The sequence below is a fragment of the Amaranthus tricolor genome, chromosome 8 (genome assembly GCF_026212465.1).
Source record: "Amaranthus tricolor cultivar Red isolate AtriRed21 chromosome 8, ASM2621246v1, whole genome shotgun sequence".
In the NCBI taxonomy this organism is placed as follows: domain Eukaryota; kingdom Viridiplantae; phylum Streptophyta; class Magnoliopsida; order Caryophyllales; family Amaranthaceae; genus Amaranthus; species Amaranthus tricolor.
The window spans coordinates 19,956,859-19,981,998 of record NC_080054.1 but is presented as its reverse complement, the minus strand read 5'-3'; the positions used below and the strand labels follow the sequence as shown (position 1 = coordinate 19,981,998).

Here is a 25,140-nt window from a genome sequence, read left to right as displayed (position 1 = left end):
ATTTGTCAGATATGATCACTCTACATCATGTTCTATATGTTCCTAACCTAAGCTGTCATTTACTTTCTGTTTCGCAACTTAATGATAATTTACAGTCTATTGTCACATTTCACTCTGATGTGTGCTTGATATAGGACCACATGAAGGCTTTGATTGGAACGGGAGTTAGGCGGGATGGACTATACTACTTCAGCAAACCAAAGGTGGTGTCTACAGTGGAAGCTTCAACTGATGTGGAGTTGTGGCATAGAAGAATGGGGCATCCCTCTGAGAAAGTAGTTAAGTCTCTTCCTCATGCCAGTCGATTCAGGAGTAGTTTGAATAAAAATTGTGAAGTCTGTTTTCGTTCCAAACACCATAGAGACAAGTTTTCTTTAAGTACTAATAGTTGTTCTCGCATTTTTGAGAAAATACACTGTGATTTGTGGGGTCCTTATCGACATGAGTCATCATGTGGTGCTCGTTATTTTTGACTATTGTGGACGATTTTTCAAGGGCTGTATGGATCTATTTGTTGATTGATAAAAAGGAAGTTTTTCAGATGTTTATGGCCTTTGTAGCTATGGTGGATAGACAATTTGGCCAATCTATTACTATTGTGCAAAGTGATAATGGTACTGAATTTAAATGTTTGATTGATTATTTTCGTGATAATGGTATTCTCTTTCAAACCTCTTGTGTTGGTACACCACAACAAAACGGGCGGGTGGAGAGAAAGCATAAGCACATATTGAGTGTTGGGAGAGCTTTGCGTTTTCAAGCCAACTTGCCAATTTATTTTTGGGGTGAGTGTATTCTTGGTGCGGCACATTTGATTAATCGTACTCCCACACCCCTTCTTCAAAATAAAACACCGTATGAAATTCTTTTCAATAAATTACCCACCTTTGATACTATTCGTACCTTTGGATGTCTTTGTTTCGCTCATAATCAAAACACAAAAGGTGACAAGTTTGCTAGTAAGAGTAGGAAGTGCGTCTTTGTCGGGTATCCTTTTGGGCAAAAAGGTTGGAGATTGTATGATTTGGATACGAAGGAATTTTTTGTTTCTCGAGATGTTAAATTTATTGAAAATGTGTTTCCGTTTGCTAGTCCCGATAATGTACACAATGTGTCTAGTGATGATTACAATGGTGCCATTCATGAAGATTTTGCGGAACACCAGGACAAGGTATTCTTTTGAGTACAGATTGTGACTTAACTTTACAAGGATGGTGTGATTCCGATTGGGCCGCCTGCCCCATCACTCGTCGTTCCCTTACAGGTTGGCTCGTGTTCCTTGGCCAATCTCCTGTGTCCTAGAAGACAAAGAAGCAGCACACTATTTCACGGTCATCGGCTGAGGCCGAATATCGTTCTATGGCTGTCATCACCTGTGAGTTAAAGTGGTTAAAGGGTTTGTTGTTAAGCTTGGGTGTGAATCATCCTAAAGCAATTAAATTGTTCTGTGATAGTCAATCCGCCTTACACATTGCAAAGAATCCAGTTTTTCACGAACGAACAAAGCACATAGAGGTTGCTGTCATTTTGTTCGAGATGCAATCAATGAAGGTTTAATATCTCCGTCTCATGTCTCAACATCCTCTCAACTGGCAGATATCTTCACTAAGGCGCTTGGTAAAATGCAAATTGATAAATTACTCTCCAAGTTGGGCATTCATGACCCTCATGCTCCAACTTGAGGGGGGTATTACGGAAATATTCATGAAATATCTTCTAGAATATTGGTCATTAGGAAAATATATTTGTCTAGAATATAATGATTGAGACATTGGGTGTATATTTCATATTATGGCAATTAAGTTATAATTGGTAGTTTTTAGGAAGAACTTGTAATACATATATGCTTTGACTCGGTTAATGCAAGCAAGGATTTTTGGCCAAACTTTTCAAAAAACCTCCAATACAATTGTTGTATTGTTGGAATTTATTTTTAGTTTAATTTAGTTTAAATTTAGTTATTACCATTTTCAACAATTTATTATTTAATATTTTCAACAATTTATAATTCAATGTATTTAATAATTTATAATTCAGGATTAAAAACAGTCTTAATTTGTAAATAAAAGAGCATTAAGATTTAGTAGCTTAAATTGTGAAGCTTGTATAGTTGTATCAATGACACATATTGATTAATTTAATAATTTACATCCTTAAAATGATAATTAGGGGAAAAGTGATCAAATTTGTCAAAGATTGAGTATAAGCATGGGAGTCTAAATTATTATATTTAGGATAAAAAGAGTTGGGTAGTTAGGATGATGTTTTTCCTCTCTTTATTTTCGCATTTTTCAGGTTTAAAAAGTTTAAAAGACTTAAAGGTAACTTGTATAATAGGTGACAAGTCATTTGACTCTTTCGTTGCAAATAGAAGCAAAAAGGTTGGACCTTTTATTTGTAGATGGATCAAAAATTGGCTTTTTAAAAGCAATTTTTCTAAATAAAAATGAACTAAAAGCAAAAGAAAAATCTATTATTTTCAATTCCGAAAATTTAGGAGGTCGTGTGTAGTCATCTTGCACACATGCTTGATGTTGTTTGATTGCTAGCTATCGCACCATGATTGAATTAATGAGCTAAGGACATTGTAAAAAATCGCCACCTTTTTTATTGTGTCGCCATCCTTTATATATTGAAATTTTAATATTGTCATTAATGAAATTTCATAACTTTATATTTCTAACTTCTCTCTAAAAAAAACTCTCTGAACTAACATACAATATCAAAACACTATGGCAAATGAAAATGATCAAGAAAATATTCGGTAAGCATCGATAACGATCATTAATTTCAAAAAAAATAATTGTACCGAAATTTGATACATGTTCTTTTGACCAGAACTTTTGATAGGAAAATCACATTAAAGCAATGTTTTCGACATTAGAAACTAAACTTTAAGATCTTTCTAATTATATATTATACGCCCAATTCCAATAACTAGGCGAGAAATGACGATCGTTTAAAATTTGCATGTGTTGAAATTGTTCAATCTTTTGGCCATAAATTTTTATTGGAAAATCTCATTAATGCAAGGCTTGCGACATTAGAAACTAAACTTCAAGAGTTTTCCAAAGATATATTATATGCCAAATACCGAAAACCAAGCGAGAAATGTTAATCATTTAAAGTTTTCATTGATTTTTAGGAAATCCAATCGCACAAAACGCGCAACTACACCACGGTAGAGTCGCATACAATATGCGATTAATTTGGTAATTTCAAGTTTGAGATCCGTGCATTTTTATGATCTAGCAAAGTGTAGAAATTAGCTGTTGAGGTTAAAAATGGTTGAATATTGTAGTTTGATGGTATACCAATGAATCTGAAAAATATTATTAGCAATAAGATGAAATATACATGAAAAATAAATGGCAAACAACACCACCAAATTTCATAAGGCGACATTTTGTATTTTGTGTTTACACAAATACATTGAATGAACATGGAAGACTAGAATGAGAGACTAGAATGAACATGGAAGACAAGAGAGACACATGAATCTTTTCCCTAAACATTGCAATCTTGGGAATTTATTTTCCATCTTACGCTCATGAGAAATTTATTTCCTATAATATCGTCCACGTAGAATGAACTGGGAGAATTTTTTATTTTTTTTAAGCCAAAACCGCCATTTGAGATAACAGTTTTGTTTGAAATTCGAATTAAAATCACTTCCTTAAATGACAGTTAGCTTTTAGGCAATATTATTTTAAAAAAAAAAAGAAAAAATTTGTATCATATCAAAACCGTCATCTCAGATGGCGATTTTCCTATTTCAAATAACATTTATTTCCCTTCCTCTACTCCGTTGTTGTTGCTCCAACATTTAAACCCTGCGAAAAAAAATTTTCTTCTTCAACGTTCTCACGCTCTCTCACTCACTTACTCACTTTAAATCATCACTTTAACATTACTCCTTCCTCTATTATTTACCAATAACTTAAGGTAAGTAACAATTATCTTTCTTTTTTTAAAATTTCCTTTTCTATTTTGTGATCAATAGAGTTTTTGAATCGACTAATTATTGCATAATTGTTTGTGAAATTATATTAAGGGAAATTCCACATGGTAGCATCCAATTTTCACGAAACGCCAATGGTATCTTATTTGTGAGATTTTTCCACATGGTAGCATTCAGTTTATGCACTACCTAACTGCCGTAGCATTTTCCACTAAATTCCATTAAATTCATCATTTTATAAGATTTTTTCACATGGTAGCATTCAGTTTTTTCTCTCAAATGTTTGATTTACCATTTTAACGTTTAATTCACCGATTAATTTATCAACGTCCTTAAATGTTGTAACAATTAAGTAGATATGTATTAGTGCTTGGAATGCACATTTTTAATTTATGATATGCACCTTTTGATTTTATAAATTGCGTCTTTTGAATTATTTATTAGTGTTTATAATGCAACTTTTGAACTTTTTAATGCCAATAATTTGAATGATATTAAAATTATTACAACATTTAAGAGCGTTGATAAATTAATTGATGAATTAAACGTTAACATGGTGAATTCAACATTTGAAAGCAAAAATTAGATGCTACCATGTGGAAAAATCTTACAAAATGGTGAATTAAACAGAAATTAACAAGAACTTAACGGAAAATGCTAGGCAGTTAGATAATGTATAAACTGGATGTTACCATGTGGAAAAATATTACAAAAGTGTTACCACTGGCGTTTCATGAAAACTAGATGCTACCATGTGGAATTTCCCTTATATTAATTACAGGTGTGAGATTGTTATATTTCACTTTCATTGTTTAATTTCATGTTATAAGCGATGCACCACAATTAGGTTTGAATAACATTGTTAATTTTGAAGCATATAAGGTGTTTGGTGAAATGATTCATTGAACTATTCTTCAATTAGTTGCCTTAGTTTAATGTTTTTAATGCAATATTATGTGATTGGTGTTGTTAAACTTGAATGAAGCTTGAATATCATGTTATACAATAATGTGAATGAGATAGCAAGCCCAATTGATCTATCATCACCATACGACCTTTAACAGGTGTCATAACGTTAGCGGGCCCAGTTGATCCATTAGCGCTTACGCTCCAGGCCACCCATCGGAGCTTAAGTGCGTGGGAGGGTTGTACACTCCAATTGGTAACTAAGCACTATTAATCGAGCATGAGGGATTGGCAGATTAATGATAAAGTTAGTTGAGATAGCTGGTTTTAATTACATTAACAGATTGTTGGGTGGAGGATTAAAGCTCGATCGGGTTCTCATTACTACATTAGTTGAGCGATGGAAACAAGAGACTCACATATTCCACCTTACTATTGGGGAGGCCACTATTACTTTACAGGACGTTGTAGTGATACTTGGATTGCCGATTGATGGCCACTTAGTCACTGGTCATGGCCACTTAGTGTTTGAGCTTTTGAGGGTATTCCCTGAGAACCCTCGGGATCCCACAAAGACGAATATCATCACTGGATCTTCGTTGAAGTTGACTTTGCCGAGAGAGCATTTTAATGTACTGGGGGTAGATGCAGATGATGTGAACATTGAGAGGCATGCCCGCGCATACATACTGTACTTTTTTGGTTGCATCTTATTCCCAGACAAGAGTCGTGATTTTGTCTAGCTGATCTATCTCCCACTTAGGACTGAACAAAGATTGGTCAAAACCGTAAACCAAACCGAACCAAATCGTAATTTAAGTATTTGGTCTGGTCTATGGTTTAAATGATCTGGTCTGATCTGGTCTTTTTTTTAGAAAAATTACGATTTTCGATCCAATTAAGGTTTAAAAATTTTAGATCAGACCAGACCGGAAACCGTAATATTAAAGGACATAGGCTGGCGCCTGGCAGACCCAACTTTAAAATATACTTAGCTGGCCCATTATGAATGTTATTACTAAATTTTGTGAAATGAAAAGTTAGAAAGGTACCAAACCCTAAATATTACTCTTGCAATTCAGTACCTCAACTCCTCAAACCCCTTAATTCAACTCAAGCAACTTTCATCAATGACGGCCCCTTGCCGGCGCATATTTGTTTTTTCATCAGCTTTACTCTCTCAAGTGATGATTTTCAAGAGAAAATCTAAGTGTAGAATCTTGTAATATAATTATACTACTCTCTCTTTAAGCATTTTTTTGGTTCATATTTGTTGTATTTCGAATTATTGTTAATTTTTTTGATTGGTTTGTTTGTGTTTTGTTCAATATTTTTGTTGATTTTCCAGTATGTAATGTTTTTTTTCGATTTTTTCTTGATTTTTTGTTGACTCTCATAATAGATTTTTCGTTGTAGAACAGTCTGGTCTTGTCTGAAAAATTTCCAGACCGAAATTTCTGGTTTGGTCTGATTTTATGTCAAACCAAACCGGACCGGACCGTGTTCAACCCTACTTCCACTAGTACGAGACTTAGGACGGGTTGTCGAGTACAATTGGGGGAGCACGACCCTCACGTACTTATATTGCCATTTGTGTCAGGCATCCCTCAAGGGTGCAAAGGACATAGGAGGGTGCTTGTTGCTCCTTCAAATATGGCCATGGGAGCATATTAATATAGGAAGGCCTAAGATCCGAATGGTTCGATATATTGGGAAACAAACTTAGGAGTCAGGATGATGATATAGATGATTTTGAACCGGTCTTAGGTACACAACATCAACGTGGGCGGGATCTTTAGCAATGAGATAATATAAATCATTTCTTAGTTATATTCACGCTTCTACAATGTTTCGTTCCCACGTTGTTATACATTCATGTTATATAATAATGTTACGTTCTCACGATCTTCATTTGTTCGCAGCTGGTTTCAGGTGCATCTTTCGAAGTCCCACGCCCAACATACTCTGGTCTACTACAGAGAGTCCCTTGATCGACTGAGGGACAATAGATGACATGACAACCTTACACGGTGGCTATGGTGGAGGCTTTGCCAGACATATGCAAAGCTGGTTAAGGTATATGGCGATCCCATTACCCACTCATTTGCTATGACACTATGGAGTATCATCTGTCGCATCGTGTGATGTACCAATTTGGTTTGGAGTAGCTTATCCTAAATGCTTGTGACACCCAAATTGCACTACACGCGATTGATCGAAGGACTAGGGACAAAATCTACTTGGTTCGATATAGATCGCATATATATATGTGTGGAATGACCGAGCAGGCCGACCGATTTAAGGATTGAACTATACCGATCAAACCTTGGGTGCGTATATGGCGTGGTATAGGCAGATCAAGAGACTACGCATCACGAATCCCGCATTTGCCCAGCCGGCATCGCACTACCATCCCACGACCATATTTAAAGAAGAAACAAGTACCCTCTTATGTCCTTGGCGCCCTTATGGGATACTCGATACAAATGGTGATATAAGTACCTCGAAGGTCGCGCTCCCCCAGCTGTACTCGACAACCCGTCCTAAGTCTCATAATAGTGAGAGATAATCAGTTGGACATAATCACCCCTTTTGTCTGGAAACAACATGCAACCAAACAAGTACAATATGTATGCGCAGGTATGCCTCTCAACGGTTACATCATCTACGTCTGCCCCCAACACACTAAAATGCTCTCTCAAGTCAACGTCAACGAAAATCTATTGATGATCTTCGTCTCTGTGGGGTCCTGAGGGTTTTGAGGGAATGCCCCCAAAAGCTCAAATACTAAGTCAGCCCTAGTCCCTCGCCATGACTAATGACTACCTGGCCATCAACCGACAATCTAAGTATTACTACAACTTCTTGTAAAGTAATGGTGGCCTCCCTGACAGTAAGATGGAATGTGTTTGTCTCCTGTCTCAACCGCTCAACTAATACAGTAATGAGAACTCAATCGAACTCCAAACCTCTACCCAGTAATTTGTAGATGTAACTAAAACTAGCTACCTCAACTAACTCCAAAACCCCATCATCAACTTGCCAATCTTTCATGCTCGCTTTAACCAACTAAGATGTGGAACCCTCCCATGCACTAACGCTCCGATGGGTGGCTGCAACGTAAGCACTGATGAATCAACTGGGCCTGCTATCGTCATGACACCTGTTAAAGGTTGTATGGTGACGATAGATCAATTGGGCTCTCTATCTTAGTCACATTATTGTATAACATGATATTCAAGCTTCATTAGCTTCATTCAAGTTTAACAACACCAATCACATGATATTGCAGTAAAAGCATTAAACAAAGGCAACTAATTGAAGAATAGTTCAATGAATCATTCCACCGAACACCTTATATGCATCAAAATTAACTATGTTATTCCATCCCAATTGTGGTACATCTTAGCTTATAACATGAAATAAACAATGAAACTACAACGTAATGATCTCACAATTGTAATTAATATAATTTCACACTATGAAATGATTAGTCAATTTAGGCCTTTATATAGGGTACTAAATCAGATTAATAACCGTAGGACAAAAGGCTAGATTTGTCCTCAAGTATCGTGCAAATAGGAAGAGCCGCATTTGTCCATGCATCAGGGCGCTTAAACGAGCCCTTCATGTGCTAAAACGAGCACCAACTGTTGGTTGCCTCATTTAAGGCATCATCCAAGCTCCTCATGCCTCGTTCAAGGGATGATCCAAGACTCTTAATGTGCACCTTATTGCCTTGGTAAAGACATCTCTTGCATTGTTCAAGACACTCTTCATGCACGCTTTGATCGCCTTATGTAGTGATCCAAACCTCAACCTCTCATACTTCCTCCTCCAATATGCAAGCTATGAAATGGCTAAGAGATTATCAAAATCATCTCCCATGTTAGTAGAATTGACACTTGCACTAACAATCTTTCCCTCAAGTCCAACTCTCTAACCATTATCGTATGTCACCTTCTTGGGTGACCCACAACCAATCTCATCAACCTTGTGACCTATGTAGCCACCATTGCTCTCACTTCTTCCTCTCATAAGCACAATGGTCTCTCTAATGACTTCTAAAAACCCATCACTAGCCTTGAAAGAATATCCCTAGCTTCCAACCTACCTAATGATATGAGGTTCCTCTCAAGCTTAGGAATATACCTTACCTCACCAAGTCTCTTCTTGACACCATAATGTATCACCACAACAACCTCACCAATACCTTTCACTTTCATCCACTCATTATCAGGTATTATGACAAGGTCTCCATCACACACATTAAGCTTAGTGAACTTTATTTCTCACAACAAATGTAGAATAAGCAACCTCATTCAATCACCCTTTCCTTCCCCTACACTTCCTCATCCACAAGACGTGTTACATAATCTTCTGCCTCAAAGAAGCCTATAGCGGTATATCCACTATTCTCAACATCCTTTCTTCCATCCTTCAAGCTCCTTATCCTCTTGAGGTCTTCCGTCATCTCTTTGCACATCATTTAAATGTGTCTCTTCTTCTTACAAAAGTAGCACTCCTTGTTAATATAATCAATTCTCCCTTAGGAATTCCTTTTTCCTTGGTAACCCTTCTATTTGGTTCTCTCTTTACTAGAACCCTTACCAAATAAGACTTCTCCACCACTCTTCTTTTCTTTCCCTCACATCTCACCATGAACCTAGCATTCTCTCGCAACGCCACTAATGCTTGGTGAAAAGTAATACTCCCTTCTAATAAGCAATGTTTGAACTATATTTTTATAGCTCTTAGGAAGGGAAGCCAAAAAAAGTAAAGTTTTCTCCTCATACAATAACTTTTCATCTGCATTCAACAATTGACACACAAGTTGGTTGAATGTGTTAATCTGATCTTGTATATTTGTATCATTCTCCTTCATTAGTTGATACAACTCCCACCTAAATTTTGTTGGTAGAGACTTCGAAGCATACACCACTTGAAGCTTCTCCAACAACACATCGAGATCCATCTCCTTCATGTAGTTATATTTGATTTTGGGAGTAATTGTATGTCTAATAGTACTCACAAGCTTCCTCTTCATGGACACCCACTTCTCAACCTGTAAAGATGTAGGCTTTGTTTTCTCTAGAGCATCATAAATACGTTGTTAAACAAACAAGTCTTCACATAACATGGAACCTTGTTCCCTCACTAATCTTGTTTTTTTTTTAACCAATATCCTCATTTTCACTCGCCAAAATACCACACAATGGTTAAGAACAAGATGAAAAATGTAAAAGGAAACATACCATAAACAAAGGAGATTGTATTTCATCAATTAATCAATATTACATTAATAAAACAATCCTCACAAGTATGAGAAAAGCCTCTCAAATAGAAAGTATCCACCTTTAATTAGAACACACTCTAAATTAAAACAAAGGAAGAACTCTTTTGGCACTCTAACCCTAGTTGCTCTCAACCTCTCCTACAATACCTAATGTTGATTTAGGCCTTGGCCCTATATCTGATAAACAACCCTAGTTCTAAAGGCTAGACTTGCCCCCAAGTATCGCGCAAATAAGAAACATCAGGGTGCTCGAACAAGCACCTATCATGAGCATTACTGACTCGTTTGTTGGTTGCCACGTTCAAGGCATCATCTAAGCTCCCTATGCCTCGAACCAAGGCATAATCCAAGACTCTTATAGTGCACCTTCTTGCCTTGTTCAAAGAACTCTTCATACACCTTTTTTATCAATTAATGTAGTGATTCAAACCTCTACTTCTCATACTTCCTTGCACACCCAACTTCTTTCTTCTATGTGCAAGCTATCAAATGGTCTATGAGATGATCAAAATCATCTCTATTACTAGAAGCATTGATACTTGCACTAACATATTTAATTCAAGAAAATTATCAACCCATTACAATACACAAAAGTGTGAATAAATCTCTTGGTATACAGTCATGAACTCATGATTAAACATCGGATTGCAACTTGTTATCTTCCTTAACATCACATTAACCCTAATTACATTCAAGAAAACTATCAAATCAACCACCTAAACCCTGCAAATTTAATACAAGCAAACAATTGATCGACATTCTTTTTATACAAAAAAGCTATGATAGACAAAAGCAAGCAGATTATATACAAATAAAAAAAAGAAAAATACAGTTACAGATATTGAAGTTATCATTGGTGTACCGATGAAAGCAGGCGAGTAAGGAGGTCTTGTTGTTCACGGAAACGTCGTTTAAGGTAAGATTCAAGAATCTCCATGACTGAAACGAAGCGTTTCATTTCAAGGAGTTGGCGGCTCAGTTCGGCTTCCCTAGCCCTAGCTCTTTGGAGTCTCAGCTCAGTGTCGGCTAGCCTTAGGGTCAAATTCTCAACAAGAGCAGCCGATCTGTTGATAGCGGCGTTTCTTGATGCCGTCGACGATGGTGGCGTGTGATTGTTTCCTTCTCTTCGCCATTCTTCTTCATGGTTGTAACACATCTTATCTTTTTTTTTAGGCAGAAGGATCTATGATTTGGACTTCTGAGTAGTAATTGATTTATGGATTAAAATTTGAGTTTCAGTAGCTAAAAAATTCTACAATTCCTAGTTAGGTCATTAATAAAGAAGTTTTTTTTTAATTGTTTTTAACAAAATAAATTGTGTACAACCACTACTAATTATAACTGAACTTTTAGTTACAATGTTAGATGTTATCTTGACTTTAGATAATAAAAATTTATAATAATTATTAAAAATAGTCTTAAAATTTAGGTCATTTATATAGTAGTAAAGTTTAATATTTACGAGTTGTAGTCATAGTATAAATAAAAAAGTGTAGCATGATTACCATCTCACCGAATTTCGATCATCGGATTTTTTATATTATAAAATATGATATGAATTATTACCTTTGACTCTGCTAATTACCTTCGATTTTTAACTCAATTTTACATTACTTTATCTCTCCTTAATTTTCATACAATTCAAGTGTCTTCTCTCCTTTTTTAATTTTGTCTCCCCCTTAAAATGATTCAAGAGGTAAGGTCAATTAACGTATCTTAAATCAAAAATAGAAAAAAAAATAGTACTTTAAGAATTGAGTTAAATGAGTTGGTAAAAGCATATATCTTCCATACCAAGAGACAAACTCCTTATTTGCAAGTTTTTACTAATTGATGTAAGTGTAGTTATTTTCATAATTGATGAGTGGCTTAAATAGAGTATTAAAACATATATAATTAATCATCATGAGTTCATGTAACTTTTAAAAAAGGATATGAAGAAGTGTTGTATTTGTGTATAAATGTTTTAACAATTAAGTAGATATGTATTAGTGCTTGAAATGCACATTTTGAACTTATAAAATGCACCTTTTGAGCTTATAAAATGCGTCTTTTGAATTATTTATTACTGTTTGTAATGCACCTTTTAAATTTTATAAAGCTAACAATTTGAATGAAAATAAAATTGTTACAACATTTAAGGGCTTTGATAAATTAATCGGTGAATTAAACGTTAAAATGATGAATTAAACATGTGAGAGCAAAAATTGGATGCTACTATATGAAAAAATCTTTTAAAATGATGAATTGAACAGAAATTAATAAGAATTCAACGGAAAATGCTACGGCAGTTAGATAGTGCATAAACTGGATGCTACCATGTGGAAAAACCTTACAAAAGATCTACCACTAGCGTTTCATGAAAATTAGATGCTATCATATAAAATTTTCCTTATTGATAATTGATTCTTATATGAGACGGTCTCAACTCTAAAGATGAAATTATCTTTATTGGACTAATCCATGTGCGTTTAGTATGTTAAGCGATTATTTTGCAATTTATTATATTTTACGGTGAGACAGTGTAATGTTGGTAACAAAAATTTTCACCTTAAATTCAATTATGATTTTATTCTATGCAATTTTAATGAATTAGCAGAAGTATGTTCTATAGGGGCACTATCGTGATTTCAACTTGCACAAAAATCCTCAAAGCGCGGGGTTTAACTTTTAAGAATCAACTAATTCATTCCAGCGACAAATTTGAAGCTTGGAGAACCCAGAGGAATCTTCAAGACCTTATACCTCAACAACAATGGCGGAATCAAACCACCATTTCCAAGAGCTCGACGATCCTTTCTCATCAAACCACTCTCGTCTACCAGACGATACCGTTTTCTACTCCATTTACCCATATTTCTCCCTTTGCTCCTCTTCCTCCGCCATTACTGACCACCTTCAATCTCTACACCTTCAAATCCTCTCAACTATCTCTCCTCTCACTTCTGACTATATATGGCAACACGAACCTTTCTCACTTTCTCCCTCTACCTCAGATAATCTTCCTCACTTCCATGGCAAGGTCAAATTTGGCGATAATCTTGACGATGAATGGTTTGTTGTTTTTCTTCTTTTTCACATTTCTCGCAAATTTACATCTGTTTCTGTTCGTGTTTGGGATACCGATGGTGAATTTCTACTTATAGAAGCTGCTTATTATCTTCCTCGGTGGCTTAATCCAGAGAATTCTAGTAATCGTGTTTTTATTCGGAATAGCGAAGTTCATATTATACCTAGAAAACAATTTTCCTCTACCCCTCCTTTGAAAGATGCTCTTAAGTTTTTGATTGAGCACCCTGAGATTACTAGGGCTTCGGATGCAGTTCAGTCGGCGATTAAAGGTCGGATTTCGGATTATCCCGATAAAGCTAGGCGGAATGTTCACCGTGTTAGGGTTAGGGTTCCGGTTTCCATCGCCCAGGTATTGAATTTAAATTTTCGTTGTTTGTTTTGTTATTGGATATTTGGATTGACAAATGGTATTTTACTTTTGTTTCTAACCATCGATTATTTCTGGTTTATGTAATTAGTAAAATAAAGTGCACTCTTTATTTGATTGGTTGTTTATAGTGAATTTACAGTGTTGCATGTTGCTGAATAAGAACAGCTAGTCCAATGGAAAGGATAGAACGGACGCAATCTATCAGAGTGGAACTAATTGAACTACTAGCAGCACTGAACTTAATTACTGAATGCGAGAATGAGCGATTGACAAATGTTATTAGAATTAAACGTAACTTAACTTGTCAAGTCTGAATGGAATCATTAAAACTTGTTTATATATTGAACACGTGAGATTGAAATTGATAGACATAAATTATTACAAGTTTACAACTGATCTGAAACTTGTTAGAATTGAACTAAAAATTTTAGAACATCGCTTGAAATGACGTGCTAGCATTTCAAAGAACCAAGATGGATTTCCTTTTAATGTTCTGAAAACAAATGTCAGGACTTGCTGGAGGAGCAACGATGATTTTCTTTTTACTATTGGTTTACATCAAAGTTTGTCCTTTCCTATTTGCACTTAGCTTAGATGAGTGAAAACATGAATCAAGAGGAATAAGGGGGTCTGCCGCTAAGTTGGAGGAGTTATGAGCTAAAATCTAGGGAATTTAGAATAAATTGAAGTACAATGGAGTATGTTTCGGTAATGAAACGAGGAAGTGTAAAAGACACTTAAAATACCTGGATATAAGGTGTAATCGAGGACAACTGTCAGTTTGCTGAAAGTGCTTATGATCCTTCCGCTGATGAGACCTCAAATACTGCAATACAACGTTAGCCTTGCCCAGAGGTGGTTCCCCGGAAAATCCCTCCGACGCTCAAGTTAGATCGGAAAACAACAAGTAATGAATGTGTGATAATTAATGATGCAAGATTAACGGATTGTAGGATGAGTTCAAATCGATTGGAAGATATTTGGTTAAGTATAGATTGTAAGTAGGAGGATGGTGTATTTTTGTGGAGTAACGATAGGAATATAAAAGTTTCCCCGTAAATAAATGAAGCAAAGCGTATTTATAATGGTAGACCGGAGGTTAGATGGTGAATTGATGTGGGAATCATGGACATGATGGGTGATAGTGGTATGTTATGGTGAGTAGTGGGTAGTTCAGGAAGTTAGTGAATCAAGGTGGGTGGTTTAGGGTTTGACTAAATAAAATACGAGTTTATTTATTTGACCCCATAACATTAGCCCCACGCATGAAGAGTGATAGAGGAGGGAATTTAATGTAGTGAGGGCATCAGTTTTTATGCGGAAAACAAACATACCTATAATGCGAACCACTTATTTAGAAGAAACCATACAATTAGGTACGAATAAGATAATCTTCGAACTCTTGCCTCGGCGAGCCCATGCTTGGTGGAATCCCCATGAATTATAAATTTTTGGCCTTTGAATCTGATATGATGATTCGACATTTGAGTCTGATAGGATGATCTAGCATTTGAGCCTTGATATGATGATATGGCCCAACCAGTCAATCACTTGGGACTTTAGATAAGGAATCATATTAGGTGAATCCTTCGAAAGCATTGATGAATATTCGGATCAGACATAAGTCCGCATTTAATGAATATTTGGATCGGACATAGGTCTGTATTGCCCAACCGTCAATCACCCAGGACTTAGATAAAGAATCATGCTAGGTGAATCCTTCGAAATTATTGATGAATATTCGGATCGGACGTAAGTCCGCATTTAATGAATATTTGGATCGGACATAGGTCCGTATTGCCCAGCCGTCAATCACCCGAGACTTAGATAAGGAATCATGCTAGGTGAATCCTTTGAAATTATTGATGAATATTCGGATCGGACATAGGTCCGCATTTAATGGTTATTCGAATCAGACATAGGTTCGCTAAATAAGTGATAGAGTTATCTAGCTAGGTGATACTCGTAATGAATGCTTTGACAAATAATGCCCAAAATCACTTGTTTTGGGGCTTAATAAGAGTCTGAGGTTTCAAGCTAGGTGATACTCGCAAGGATCCCATTTTCAAACTAGATGAAAGTTTGAAAATTTAGATAAATACTTAGAAAAAATATCATCCAAAATCAATCATTTCGGGACTTGAATAATAATACGACTTTCAAACTAGGTGAAAGCTTAGATGATTTCATAATATGACAAATAACGCCCACATTTTGGGACTTTAATAATAATAATGGCTTTCAAACTAGGTGAAAGCTTAGATGATTTCATAATATGACAAATAACGCCCACGTTTTGGGACTTTAATAATAATAATGACTTTCATACTAGGTGATAGCTCAGATGACTTTATACATTCATCATTGAAAACCACACATAAATAAGATCCAATATAATAAGAATAATAATGTTGAAGTATTGAATTCCCACGCAGAAATAATAAATAATTCTTTTAATATGTGTCGATATCATACTTGAATCTTTCCACATTGACCAATGAATACAACAAATACGAAACACCCAATATACGTTGATGAATAAAAGCAAGAATAACCATATGATCATCATCCGATTAATACAATATATTCTTCACTTGGCAATACTACTAAAAGATTTGCATCCTTTATGTAGCATTTCATTAGAAGGCGATGGTGATGATTTTGCTCCATGTATCGAGTCACCTGAGATTCTTCTTTCACAGGTAGATGGTTTGAACCACTATCAGATGATACCCAGATCAAGCCAATATAGTCAATGTAGGTAGTTTTCAGGGGATCCGATGTAGATAGTTCGAACCACTGTCAGATCGTACCTGGATTCAGCCAACACAGTTACTGTAGGTAATTTTCCGGGGATCCGATGTAGATAGTTTGAACCACTGTCAGATCGTACCCGGATCCAGCCAATGATTGAATCGGGCAATATGTGGATTGATATATTTAGACCGAAACCACTCAGTTGAAGCTAGTTTGGAAACATTCTACGGTTCATCTTATCCTTTAGATTGTACATCAAACCGAACTTCAACATTGGGACTGAATTTTTTAGTCAGTTGAAGTTGGTTCGGAAACATTCTACGGATCTAATAAGCCTTTAGAAGGTGCATCAGCCCGAACTTCAACATTTGATGATTCATGTTCATTGATGGTGAAGGAATGTATTAGGACTCAGTCGGACGTGAGCAAGTACAACTTAGTCAACCACGACAGAGAAATAATGAATCACTAGGATTTGTCAAATTAGTAATAGATAAAATCTATTAACCTCCACTAAATCATCGAATGGAAAGTAATAGAAAATGGCTAATAGATAACCGCCCACTAACTTCAATGATTTACGCCTAACTTAATCCTCCTATTTTAGAAACTGAACATCAGTTTTTGTTCACATGCGGATCGGATTCGAAGGAATAAACAGTGAGCAGTTGTTAGCAAGTAGCAGGATTTTATTATAGTTAGGAAATGATAATTAGGCAAATGGCTTTGGGAATAAGAGTAGATTTTTTTGAATAATTATTTTTTTGCGTTTGACAATTTTGGATTTGCAATTACGGTAGGGACACATGACTTTTATGTTTGTCACCCCCACAAACAGTGCCAAACTGTTTTTATAATCTCAAAAGAGGAAGTTACATTAGGGAAAAGTAGGATATCATGGGCCTGATAAAGGATAGTGGAGGAAAATGGTGAGCAGTGGGTAGTTATTTTAGGAAGTTAGTGGATCAAGGTGGGTGGTTTAGGGTTTGACTAAATAAAATACGATTTTATTTATTTGACCCCATAGCAGAGTATATTGGAATGTTTTTTTGTACTAATGAACCAAGTAGAGGTGTTGTATGATGGGAAATTAGGAACTACAATTGAGTGAATGTTTCAATTTTTTGCCTATTCGGAGTCAATGTTTATAAGAGAACATATATTGACCTAGAAAAGAGAAGTTTGAGTTTTAATATGATTGGCTTAAGTGGGGAGATGTGATTTGACATTTATGTGATCGGGGAGTTTTGAGATTAGAGTAAATTTTATCGAACAATTGTTGGACCAATGCTATTATATGAGTGAAAATGTTAGGCTTTAAAAAGGATGGTACTTGAGACGTGTATGCTAGACTGGATAAGCCACTAAAACGTAAAATTAGGAATAAGGACGTAAAGAAAAGGTTGAACTTTGAAGATTGCAAATGTTGCTAAAAAAGGTGTAAGGTTGGAATCATGAAGATCTCAAAATAGGAGGGAAACCAAAGATGACTTGATTGTTGGGAAAGGATATGGAAGATTTGGATTTAGAAGTTCATATAATAAGAGATAAGAATGCTATGGAAGATTTAAATCTAAAAGTTCATTTAACAAGAATTAAGAATGATGGAGGAGTTAAAACTACGATAAAAGCCTTTTCAAGGGTAATCATAGAGACTATAGTACAAAAACAAGGCAACATCATATCCAATCGACTTAGTTGCAAAGGTTTTGAATTCTATTGAATTGATACTACCCATATTACAAAGGTGTTAAAACTATGATTTTGAAGCTTTTGCAAGGGATATCTCATGGTCTCGAATGTCAATGACTCCAAGTTGACAACACTTATTGCATCATCGTAACAATTATTGCAATCAAATGACTCTGTGACTAGATTATTTGTTCTTGTAGTGGAACCCTGATATATGAAACTGAGTACATGTGTCAAAGCGGTCGATCGAGTTTGTCAAATACCTCTTTAAAAACTTTCAATTTCATCTCGCGGACTGATACTCTTGACTTCGTTTCGATATTGTTATACTTGACTAAGTTTTCCTCTTTCTTGCATTATCCTAATGCAAAATAACATTTTTTTTCTTTTTCTTGATGATTGATTTTCACCTGCAGTGGGTAGGCACTTGTGAGTTATGACATTCAAAATCTCTTTGCCATATATTATTTTCACTCTTATAATCCTATCGTTCTTCCTGCGTTCCTCAACTACATCCTTAGATGTTCATTCATCTTTAATGACACCAACTCCATTTCAATTTCTATCTTCGCCTGAGAACCAAAATTTTTATTCCCGCCTTTCATATACTATTGTTTTGGCGTATTTCTAACCCGTTTAGTGTCTTGCAGACATAAAATGTAATTTCCCTCTATCCATGACATCTACCTACTCCAAAGCTCTAAAAATTTACCAGAGTAAGTCTACCAATATGCCAAGATCCTATTCTTAACCTAAGACTCTTGGTTTTCCTTAACCGCCTATGCTTAAACCCTATTTGCTCTTGCTTGTTTGACACCACACACGGATCGTATAGCATATCGTTTATGGATGACGACCTAGTGTAAGTAGCCTGCCCTTGCTCATTTGACGACACCAAACTCGGGCAATGTGGCGCGTTGCCTCTGCACGACAATCTAGCAACCTTTGCATACTTTTCACTACACCAAGACCTAAGAAGTGCAGCACGTCGCTGAGTAGGAGACGCCCCACGAGAAATGATTTTTGGTTCATGATCATGGGATGTGGCTAAGTTTTACTAACCTAGTTGTCACTAACCAGCCGCTCACACTCCTCCTTTATCCGTGCTTGGGACTGGCAATAAGCGACAAGCACTCAAAGGCAGAGTTTTCTAGTACATATTAATGATAATTCAATTATTAGGTTTATGTCGGGATTTGAGTAGTTAAGCTTTGGAAGCATGATTTTTCTTTACTTATTTTAAGAGTTGATTGTTGTACTTTTGATAAGTTGAAGTTTTGAAGTACTATTGTTCAACAGCTTGCGCTATATGGTTGCATTGTTTAGCGTATGAATTAAACCATCTTATTGAAATATTTGGCTCTGCAACATAATAAAGTGATTGAGCATTATGGGAATATATTAAGTTTGATCGCAATACCCAAATCTGGCCTCAAATGTAGGCGGTGACACATAGAAGTTGACTGTTACGTTTATATTCGAGGGCTGTAACCTGTAAGATAAATTTCTCTCTCTGCTTGCTGAGTCAGAGTGACTGCTAAGATTTCACATTTTCTAGTTCTCATGGAGTTGTTTTTATTTGTATACTATAGGTTTTGAGGCATGAGCCCTGTCTAATATCCTTGGCAGTTGAGGGATTTTATGATCGCGATATTGATACAATGAAATACGCTGCCAACATGAAGAAGTTTTTGCCGAACGGGCGTGAAGAGGAGCTGGTTCTGGTATCAGTGAAGATGTCAAGGGCGATGTATGCTCAATTGTTGCAGCAAAAATTTCAGGCGCCTAAGTGTTATCCAATGCCGCCTCTGCCACCAAGGACTGATCAAACTACATACATGGAGGCTGAACTAGGGATGAAGATTGCATGTGGATTTGAAATGATGTATCAGCAGAGAAAGAAAGAGGGGGAAGAAGGGAAGGGAAGTACTTGGGAGGCGTTTAAAGAGAGTTTTGAGAAGATTGGGTATTTCGAGGGGCTGCTTCGAGGTTCTCAAGAGTACAAAAGGTTGATGGAGAAGGTGGAGGAGTATTACAAGGAGAGAGCCCTGCATTATAGGGCTAGGTATAAATTTTTTTCCTTAAGTGTTCACTTTTCGTTGTTGCATTCTGTTTTGGCAGTTTGCTTATTGAGTTTTACCTCAACACTTTATATCTGCTTGCCATGTGAAGATAAGGCTTTGACTTAATCGCTGCTGCATACTTACAAAATTTAGTGTACACTGTGGGATGTAGTGCTTTATGTCCTTTATATTGTTGAGGCCAAAGATTTATAGTTCTTTGGTTTCGCATATAATGAACTATATTAAAATGGCTCATTAAGTCATGTGCACTTTGTGAAGTTGTTGATGACATTTGCTTCCAAGGGTCAATCGGAAACAATAGCTTTGTTATTACTAACAAGGTTAAGTTTATGTGCGTCCGACTCTCCAAAGCCCACTTACGTGGGAGCCATTTTATGGTGCTGGGGTAATGGAATGGAATGTTGTTGTGGGATGTAATGATTTCTACCTATAGTTTGCGCAACAGTTTTTTTTGGTTATAAAGTATTGCTGGTTCCTTCTCTTGTGACCTCTTTCCAACTGTGGGTCTGAGGCAGTTGAACTTGAGTTTGCGAGTTGAATCCAAATAGCTTTAGTTTTTTAAGCAGCTGATAAAAATATCTATGTTAAGAATTAAGCAATAGGAATTAAATGCTGATTTATTTGGTTGTATCGAGGATCAGAGGTTAGAGCATGGTAAGCTAACGTGTTTGATAGAGGATGAGTCAACAGAATGTGCACAGTTAACTGTCTGCCTCTGAAGCTTGTATGTAAGGTTTTCATAGCTATATATTATTGGTACAGCCAGATATACTGCACATGTACATTGAATAATAGGCCCTGAGACGGTGAATTTGGCATTTGACACCCAAATTTCCTTTGAATTTGTCTTCTGCCTTGTTTTCTGATTGCCAGTTGCCTTTGCCTTCTCCACTTAGAAGATAACTAAAAATTCTCAATTTTCTTAAATCTTTGCTTGCTTGCCTTAAAAATATCAATCATACGGCTTTGTTTCTTTGTATATGTGATTTCTGTTGCTCTACCTTTAGCGTTCTGGAATGTTGATGATTCTTACTGGCTTTTTCATTAATTAATGTTGTATGAATGAACCAGTGAGATGCTAAGTGCTCCAGTGAGGCGTATAGATGAAATTCTTGCATTACCACATTCCTCGGATGATTTCAAGGGTCTGGAAGTGCCTTCATCTGATGATGATTCTTGGCTTTATTGTGGAGAGGAAGAGTTAAAATCTGTACTTGAGGACAGACAAAGAGAGATGGAATTGTATGAGCAACAGCAGAAAAGGAAGCAGAAGGGAAAGGCTAAGGTTGATGATGATTTATCCAACATGAATACAAATGATTTTGATTTAAAAGACATAGCAAAATCCATGGACACTTTTGTACAAAAAGTATCAAGTTATCAAGGAGCAGAGGTTCCTGAAGACAGGTACAAATATTTTTCATTTACCTTGATTCTTTTGCTTCCTTCAACTGATAGTGTCTGAATTTAAGCTTCTTTATTCTTGTCTTTTTATGAATAGATTAAGTGTGATACTTGGTACAGTTTTCTTTTACCTTTTCTTTTTTTTTTCCTGCTGGTTTTTCCATAGTTTTTGCTCCAGGCATTTTTGTTTTGTTTGAATTATCTTGTAAATGGAATTTTGAAAACTGTAGACTTTAATGCTGATATTCTTTTACCTTGATTCTTTTACTTCCTTCGATTGATAGAGTCTGAATTTAAACTCCTTTATTCTTGTCTTTCTATGAACAAATTAAGTATGATACTTGGTGCAGTTTTTTTTTACCTTCTCTTTTCTTTTTCTGCTGGATTCTCCATAGTTTTTGCTCAAGGTATTTTTGCTTTTTTTTAAATTATCTTGTAAATGAAATTCTGAAAACTGTAGACTTTAATGCTGATATTTTGTATGAGTAAAAAGTTTTTCCTACTTGTTGGTGTTGAAACTTGTTTAAGTGTGTATTAACTTGGATGTATTTTGTTGGCCTGTTGATGACTCTTGTTCTTTTGTTAAGCTAAGTTTTAGATTTGAGAAGATTGATTAATTTTTTTCATAGTTTTGATAGGTTAAATGTAAATGGAAATTGAAGAAACCCATGTGAACAATAAGTCCCTCCCAAAAGAAATGTTTCGAAGGTTGTGTATTTGTTACAAGTAGAATATTTAATTTCATTTCTCCTATTTAATTGCCTTTCACAGCTTCAAATTTTGAAACATTGTGGCATATTGTGTTTGATTTTGTGTTAATTTATTTGACTTTAGTCGATGGTTCAAAGTTAAATTTACCTTGTTACTTGTGAGTCATTTTTGAGTTACTTAGGCTGTTATTTATTCTCTATTACCCTTGTTGGATCCTCAACATTTCATGGTGTGTGCATTTGACTCTTCATTTTGAAAGAAATCTTATAATTTTTTTGAGGTTTAAAGTTAGAAATGTACCTGTGTTTGATATGGATGAGTTTGATTAACAATGTTTAGGTTTGAGCATATCTAGAATTAGAGGCATACTAGTTAAATAATCTGACATATGTCTATGTCTAGTGTCCTTTAATAAACATTGTACAAACGGGTTAATAAAAAATAAAATTGTTCGACTAATGTTGTGAAACAGATTTGCTTGAATATACTTAGTTTCACTCAGTTGATTTCTTGTGTGTCAGAGAGCCTTGAGTGTGTCTTTTCGATAGATTAGCTGCTTTTTGTTATGCTTATATCTACTTATGTATGTGTATGTGTATATATATAATAATCAATATTTGAAGTGCATTACGTTTGGCAGTATAAGATGATATTAATTCCACAAGATTAATTTGTTTGTATAGTTCTAGCTGCATTATAGCTGAAATAGCTGTTTATGTTTGCATGTACTCCTTTAGAAAAAGTATCTACAATTTGATCTTTATTGCTTGCAATTAAATTTGTTTTGATCTCCCCATGTTTAGGGACCTGCAAGATGTGGACTTTGATGTTGGCCGTTTTATGAAAGAACTTCAATCAGCAACAAGGCCTTCTGGCGGTGCAGATGGTGTTAGTGATGTTGATGCGGAGGAAGGATCTTTGTCTGACATGGATTTCGGTATGTATAAAATTTACTATGATTCTATGATAGAAATAAAGTTTTGGGGGTTGGTTGTTTTTTTTTTGGGGGGGGGGGGGGGTGGGGTGTGGGCAAAGGGTAGGGGGTGGGGTGGGCGGAGGGTAGGGGGTGGGGAGATGCTAACCAAACTCTAGTGTTGCCTGGTGACAATACTTCAACAATCTCTGTTTCACTCTTGAAGAGGAAGTCGCAGGCCTCAATATTGAAATGGTTGCAATGACAAATCTTTTTGCTTGATATCCTTTGACATCTTTATTGATCGTGAATTAACATCAAACCTATTTACTTTTTAAGGCATTGCTTGATGAAGTAAACCGCAGTTAGTTCGAGTATATGTGGAATTGAATTGTTGTATGTTCTAATCAATTGAATAGTTTACATACATTCAAAGATAAAATTAGGAATGAGGACATAATGAAGGGGTTTGAAGTTGCAAATGTTGAAGATAAGATAAAGGAATGTTTTTGGGCTTGCGTGATGACTGCTGAAAAAAAACATAGTATGAAAGGTGGAAGGTTAGAACCATGGAGATTTCAATTGAAGAAGAGGGAGACTTAAGATGACTCCGATGGCAAGAGTAAGGAAGGATATGAGATATATAGGCCTTGAAGTCTATATGAGACGTGGTAGGAATACATGGAAGAGGAGAATTTATGTGGATGTCACTAGGACTATATTATTCATTATTTGTTCATGTAGCCTACCCTATGGGATTAAGGTTATGACGTTGTTCAGACTTATTTTTCCTGCCGTTATGATGCCTTATTTTGCATTTAGCAATTGTCATTAGGTTTTGATAACCAAAACTTATCCCCTCCTTTGGTTACTTTGTGGTGAAAAAAAAAACTCTTGCTTTCCTATATAGCTAATTAGGTATACTCTGTTCTCATTTCGTTTGAGGTCTTATCAACGTTTGCAATGTTATTCTTCGTTTTTGTATTTTATAATGTCATGTGCACTTCATCCTGAGATTTTACTGTAATACCCTGGGTAGATCTTTCTGGAATCATGCCTGCATCAACCTTCGACTTGTGTTCCTTTGTACTGTTTGTTTTGACGGGTGAAAAAACTTGTGCAGATGACTCCGAGGACGAAAGTGATGTGGAAGCACCTAATGAGAAAGAATTCATGAATGCTTATACGGAGACCCTTAATGAAGAGCTGAGAGGTACCACACTAAAGAAAAGCTTTGTTCGGGCAACTGATCATTCTCCAAAGAAAGACGAGGTTTGTTCTTGATGGCCAAGATGTTTCATTTCCAGAGTCTATTGCTAGTTTTCGAAGGGTTTTTCAAACTTAATTACCCAAATGGCATCTTATAAAATAATGTTCTTGTTGCTGATGTGGTGCTTAATTTTTGTGTGCAGCACATGTCAAATGATGCTGAAGAGGACATGGATGATGACTTCACTCCCGTGGATGTAGATTTTAACCTTGTGCAGAGCTTACTGGATTCGTTTTCTTCTCAACAAGGTCTTCCGGGTCCTGCTTCTAATCTGCTTGGTCTTATGGGCAAGCAGCTTCCGCAAGATGACCCTGGCAAAAGCGGCAAAGGCAATTAGACAAAACACTAATATTGTTCTGCTTGTTTTACGACTGAAAAACTATATAATGAAGGTTGTATGTGCAGTTATAATGATAGGCTTACAACTACTGATGCTGTAAAATTGTAACGCCCTTGTTCCTGATTTTAGAGACTATTTAGATAGTTAGGACTTAGTTATAATTATATCTATTCAAAGTCTTGACTCTTGAAGCTATTTTCGGAGCGACTTTTAATAGTGAAAATGGCTTGAAATAGATGTATATGCATTTCCTATGATTTGTTATGGTTAATTTTAATTCCATTAGGTATTGTTTGGGGTAATGATTCTTAAATTTACAATTTTAACTTTTTTTAGAAGTAAGAGTAATAATTGAGAATTGAGT

At 35.7% G+C, this 25,140-nt stretch overlaps 2 protein-coding genes across 2 annotated transcripts; one reads left to right on the top strand and one right to left on the bottom strand.

Moving 5' to 3' along the window:
* Positions 1-10,759: 10,759 nt before the first annotated feature.
* Positions 10,760-11,450, bottom strand: LOC130820240 (protein SKIP34). Its single transcript, XM_057685536.1, has 2 exons — positions 11,026-11,450; positions 10,760-10,886 (listed from the first exon to the last, which is right to left on the bottom strand). Exons 1-2 carry the CDS (start codon positions 11,317-11,319, stop codon positions 10,872-10,874), a joined length of 309 nt encoding a protein of 102 aa, XP_057541519.1. The 5' UTR covers positions 11,320-11,450; the 3' UTR covers positions 10,760-10,871.
* A 1,373-nt stretch (positions 11,451-12,823) lies between these two features.
* On the top strand, positions 12,824-25,090 carry LOC130820239 (protein ecdysoneless homolog). Its single transcript, XM_057685535.1, has 6 exons — positions 12,824-13,584; positions 19,647-20,119; positions 21,210-21,545; positions 23,057-23,190; positions 24,290-24,438; positions 24,579-25,090. The coding sequence occupies exons 1-6, from the start codon at positions 12,919-12,921 to the stop codon at positions 24,771-24,773; spliced, it is 1,953 nt and encodes a 650-aa protein (XP_057541518.1). The 5' UTR covers positions 12,824-12,918; the 3' UTR covers positions 24,774-25,090.
* Positions 25,091-25,140: the final 50 nt, after the last annotated feature.

What these genes read in the sequence shown, in the direction of transcription:
- LOC130820240 (XM_057685536.1), bottom strand. Translation starts at nt 11,319, where the DNA reads ATGTGTTACAACCATGAAGAAGAATGGCGAAGAGAAGGAAACAATCAC.
- LOC130820239 (XM_057685535.1), top strand. Translation starts at nt 12,919, where the DNA reads ATGGCGGAATCAAACCACCATTTCCAAGAGCTCGACGATCCTTTCTCA. An exon ending in GCCCTGCATTATAGGGCTAG is followed by an intron (nt 20,120 to 21,209) that starts GTATAAATTTTT and finishes TGAATGAACCAG; the next exon opens with TGAGATGCTAAGTGCTCCAG. An exon ending in ATTCTCCAAAGAAAGACGAG is followed by an intron (nt 24,439 to 24,578) that starts GTTTGTTCTTGA and finishes TTTTGTGTGCAG; the next exon opens with CACATGTCAAATGATGCTGA.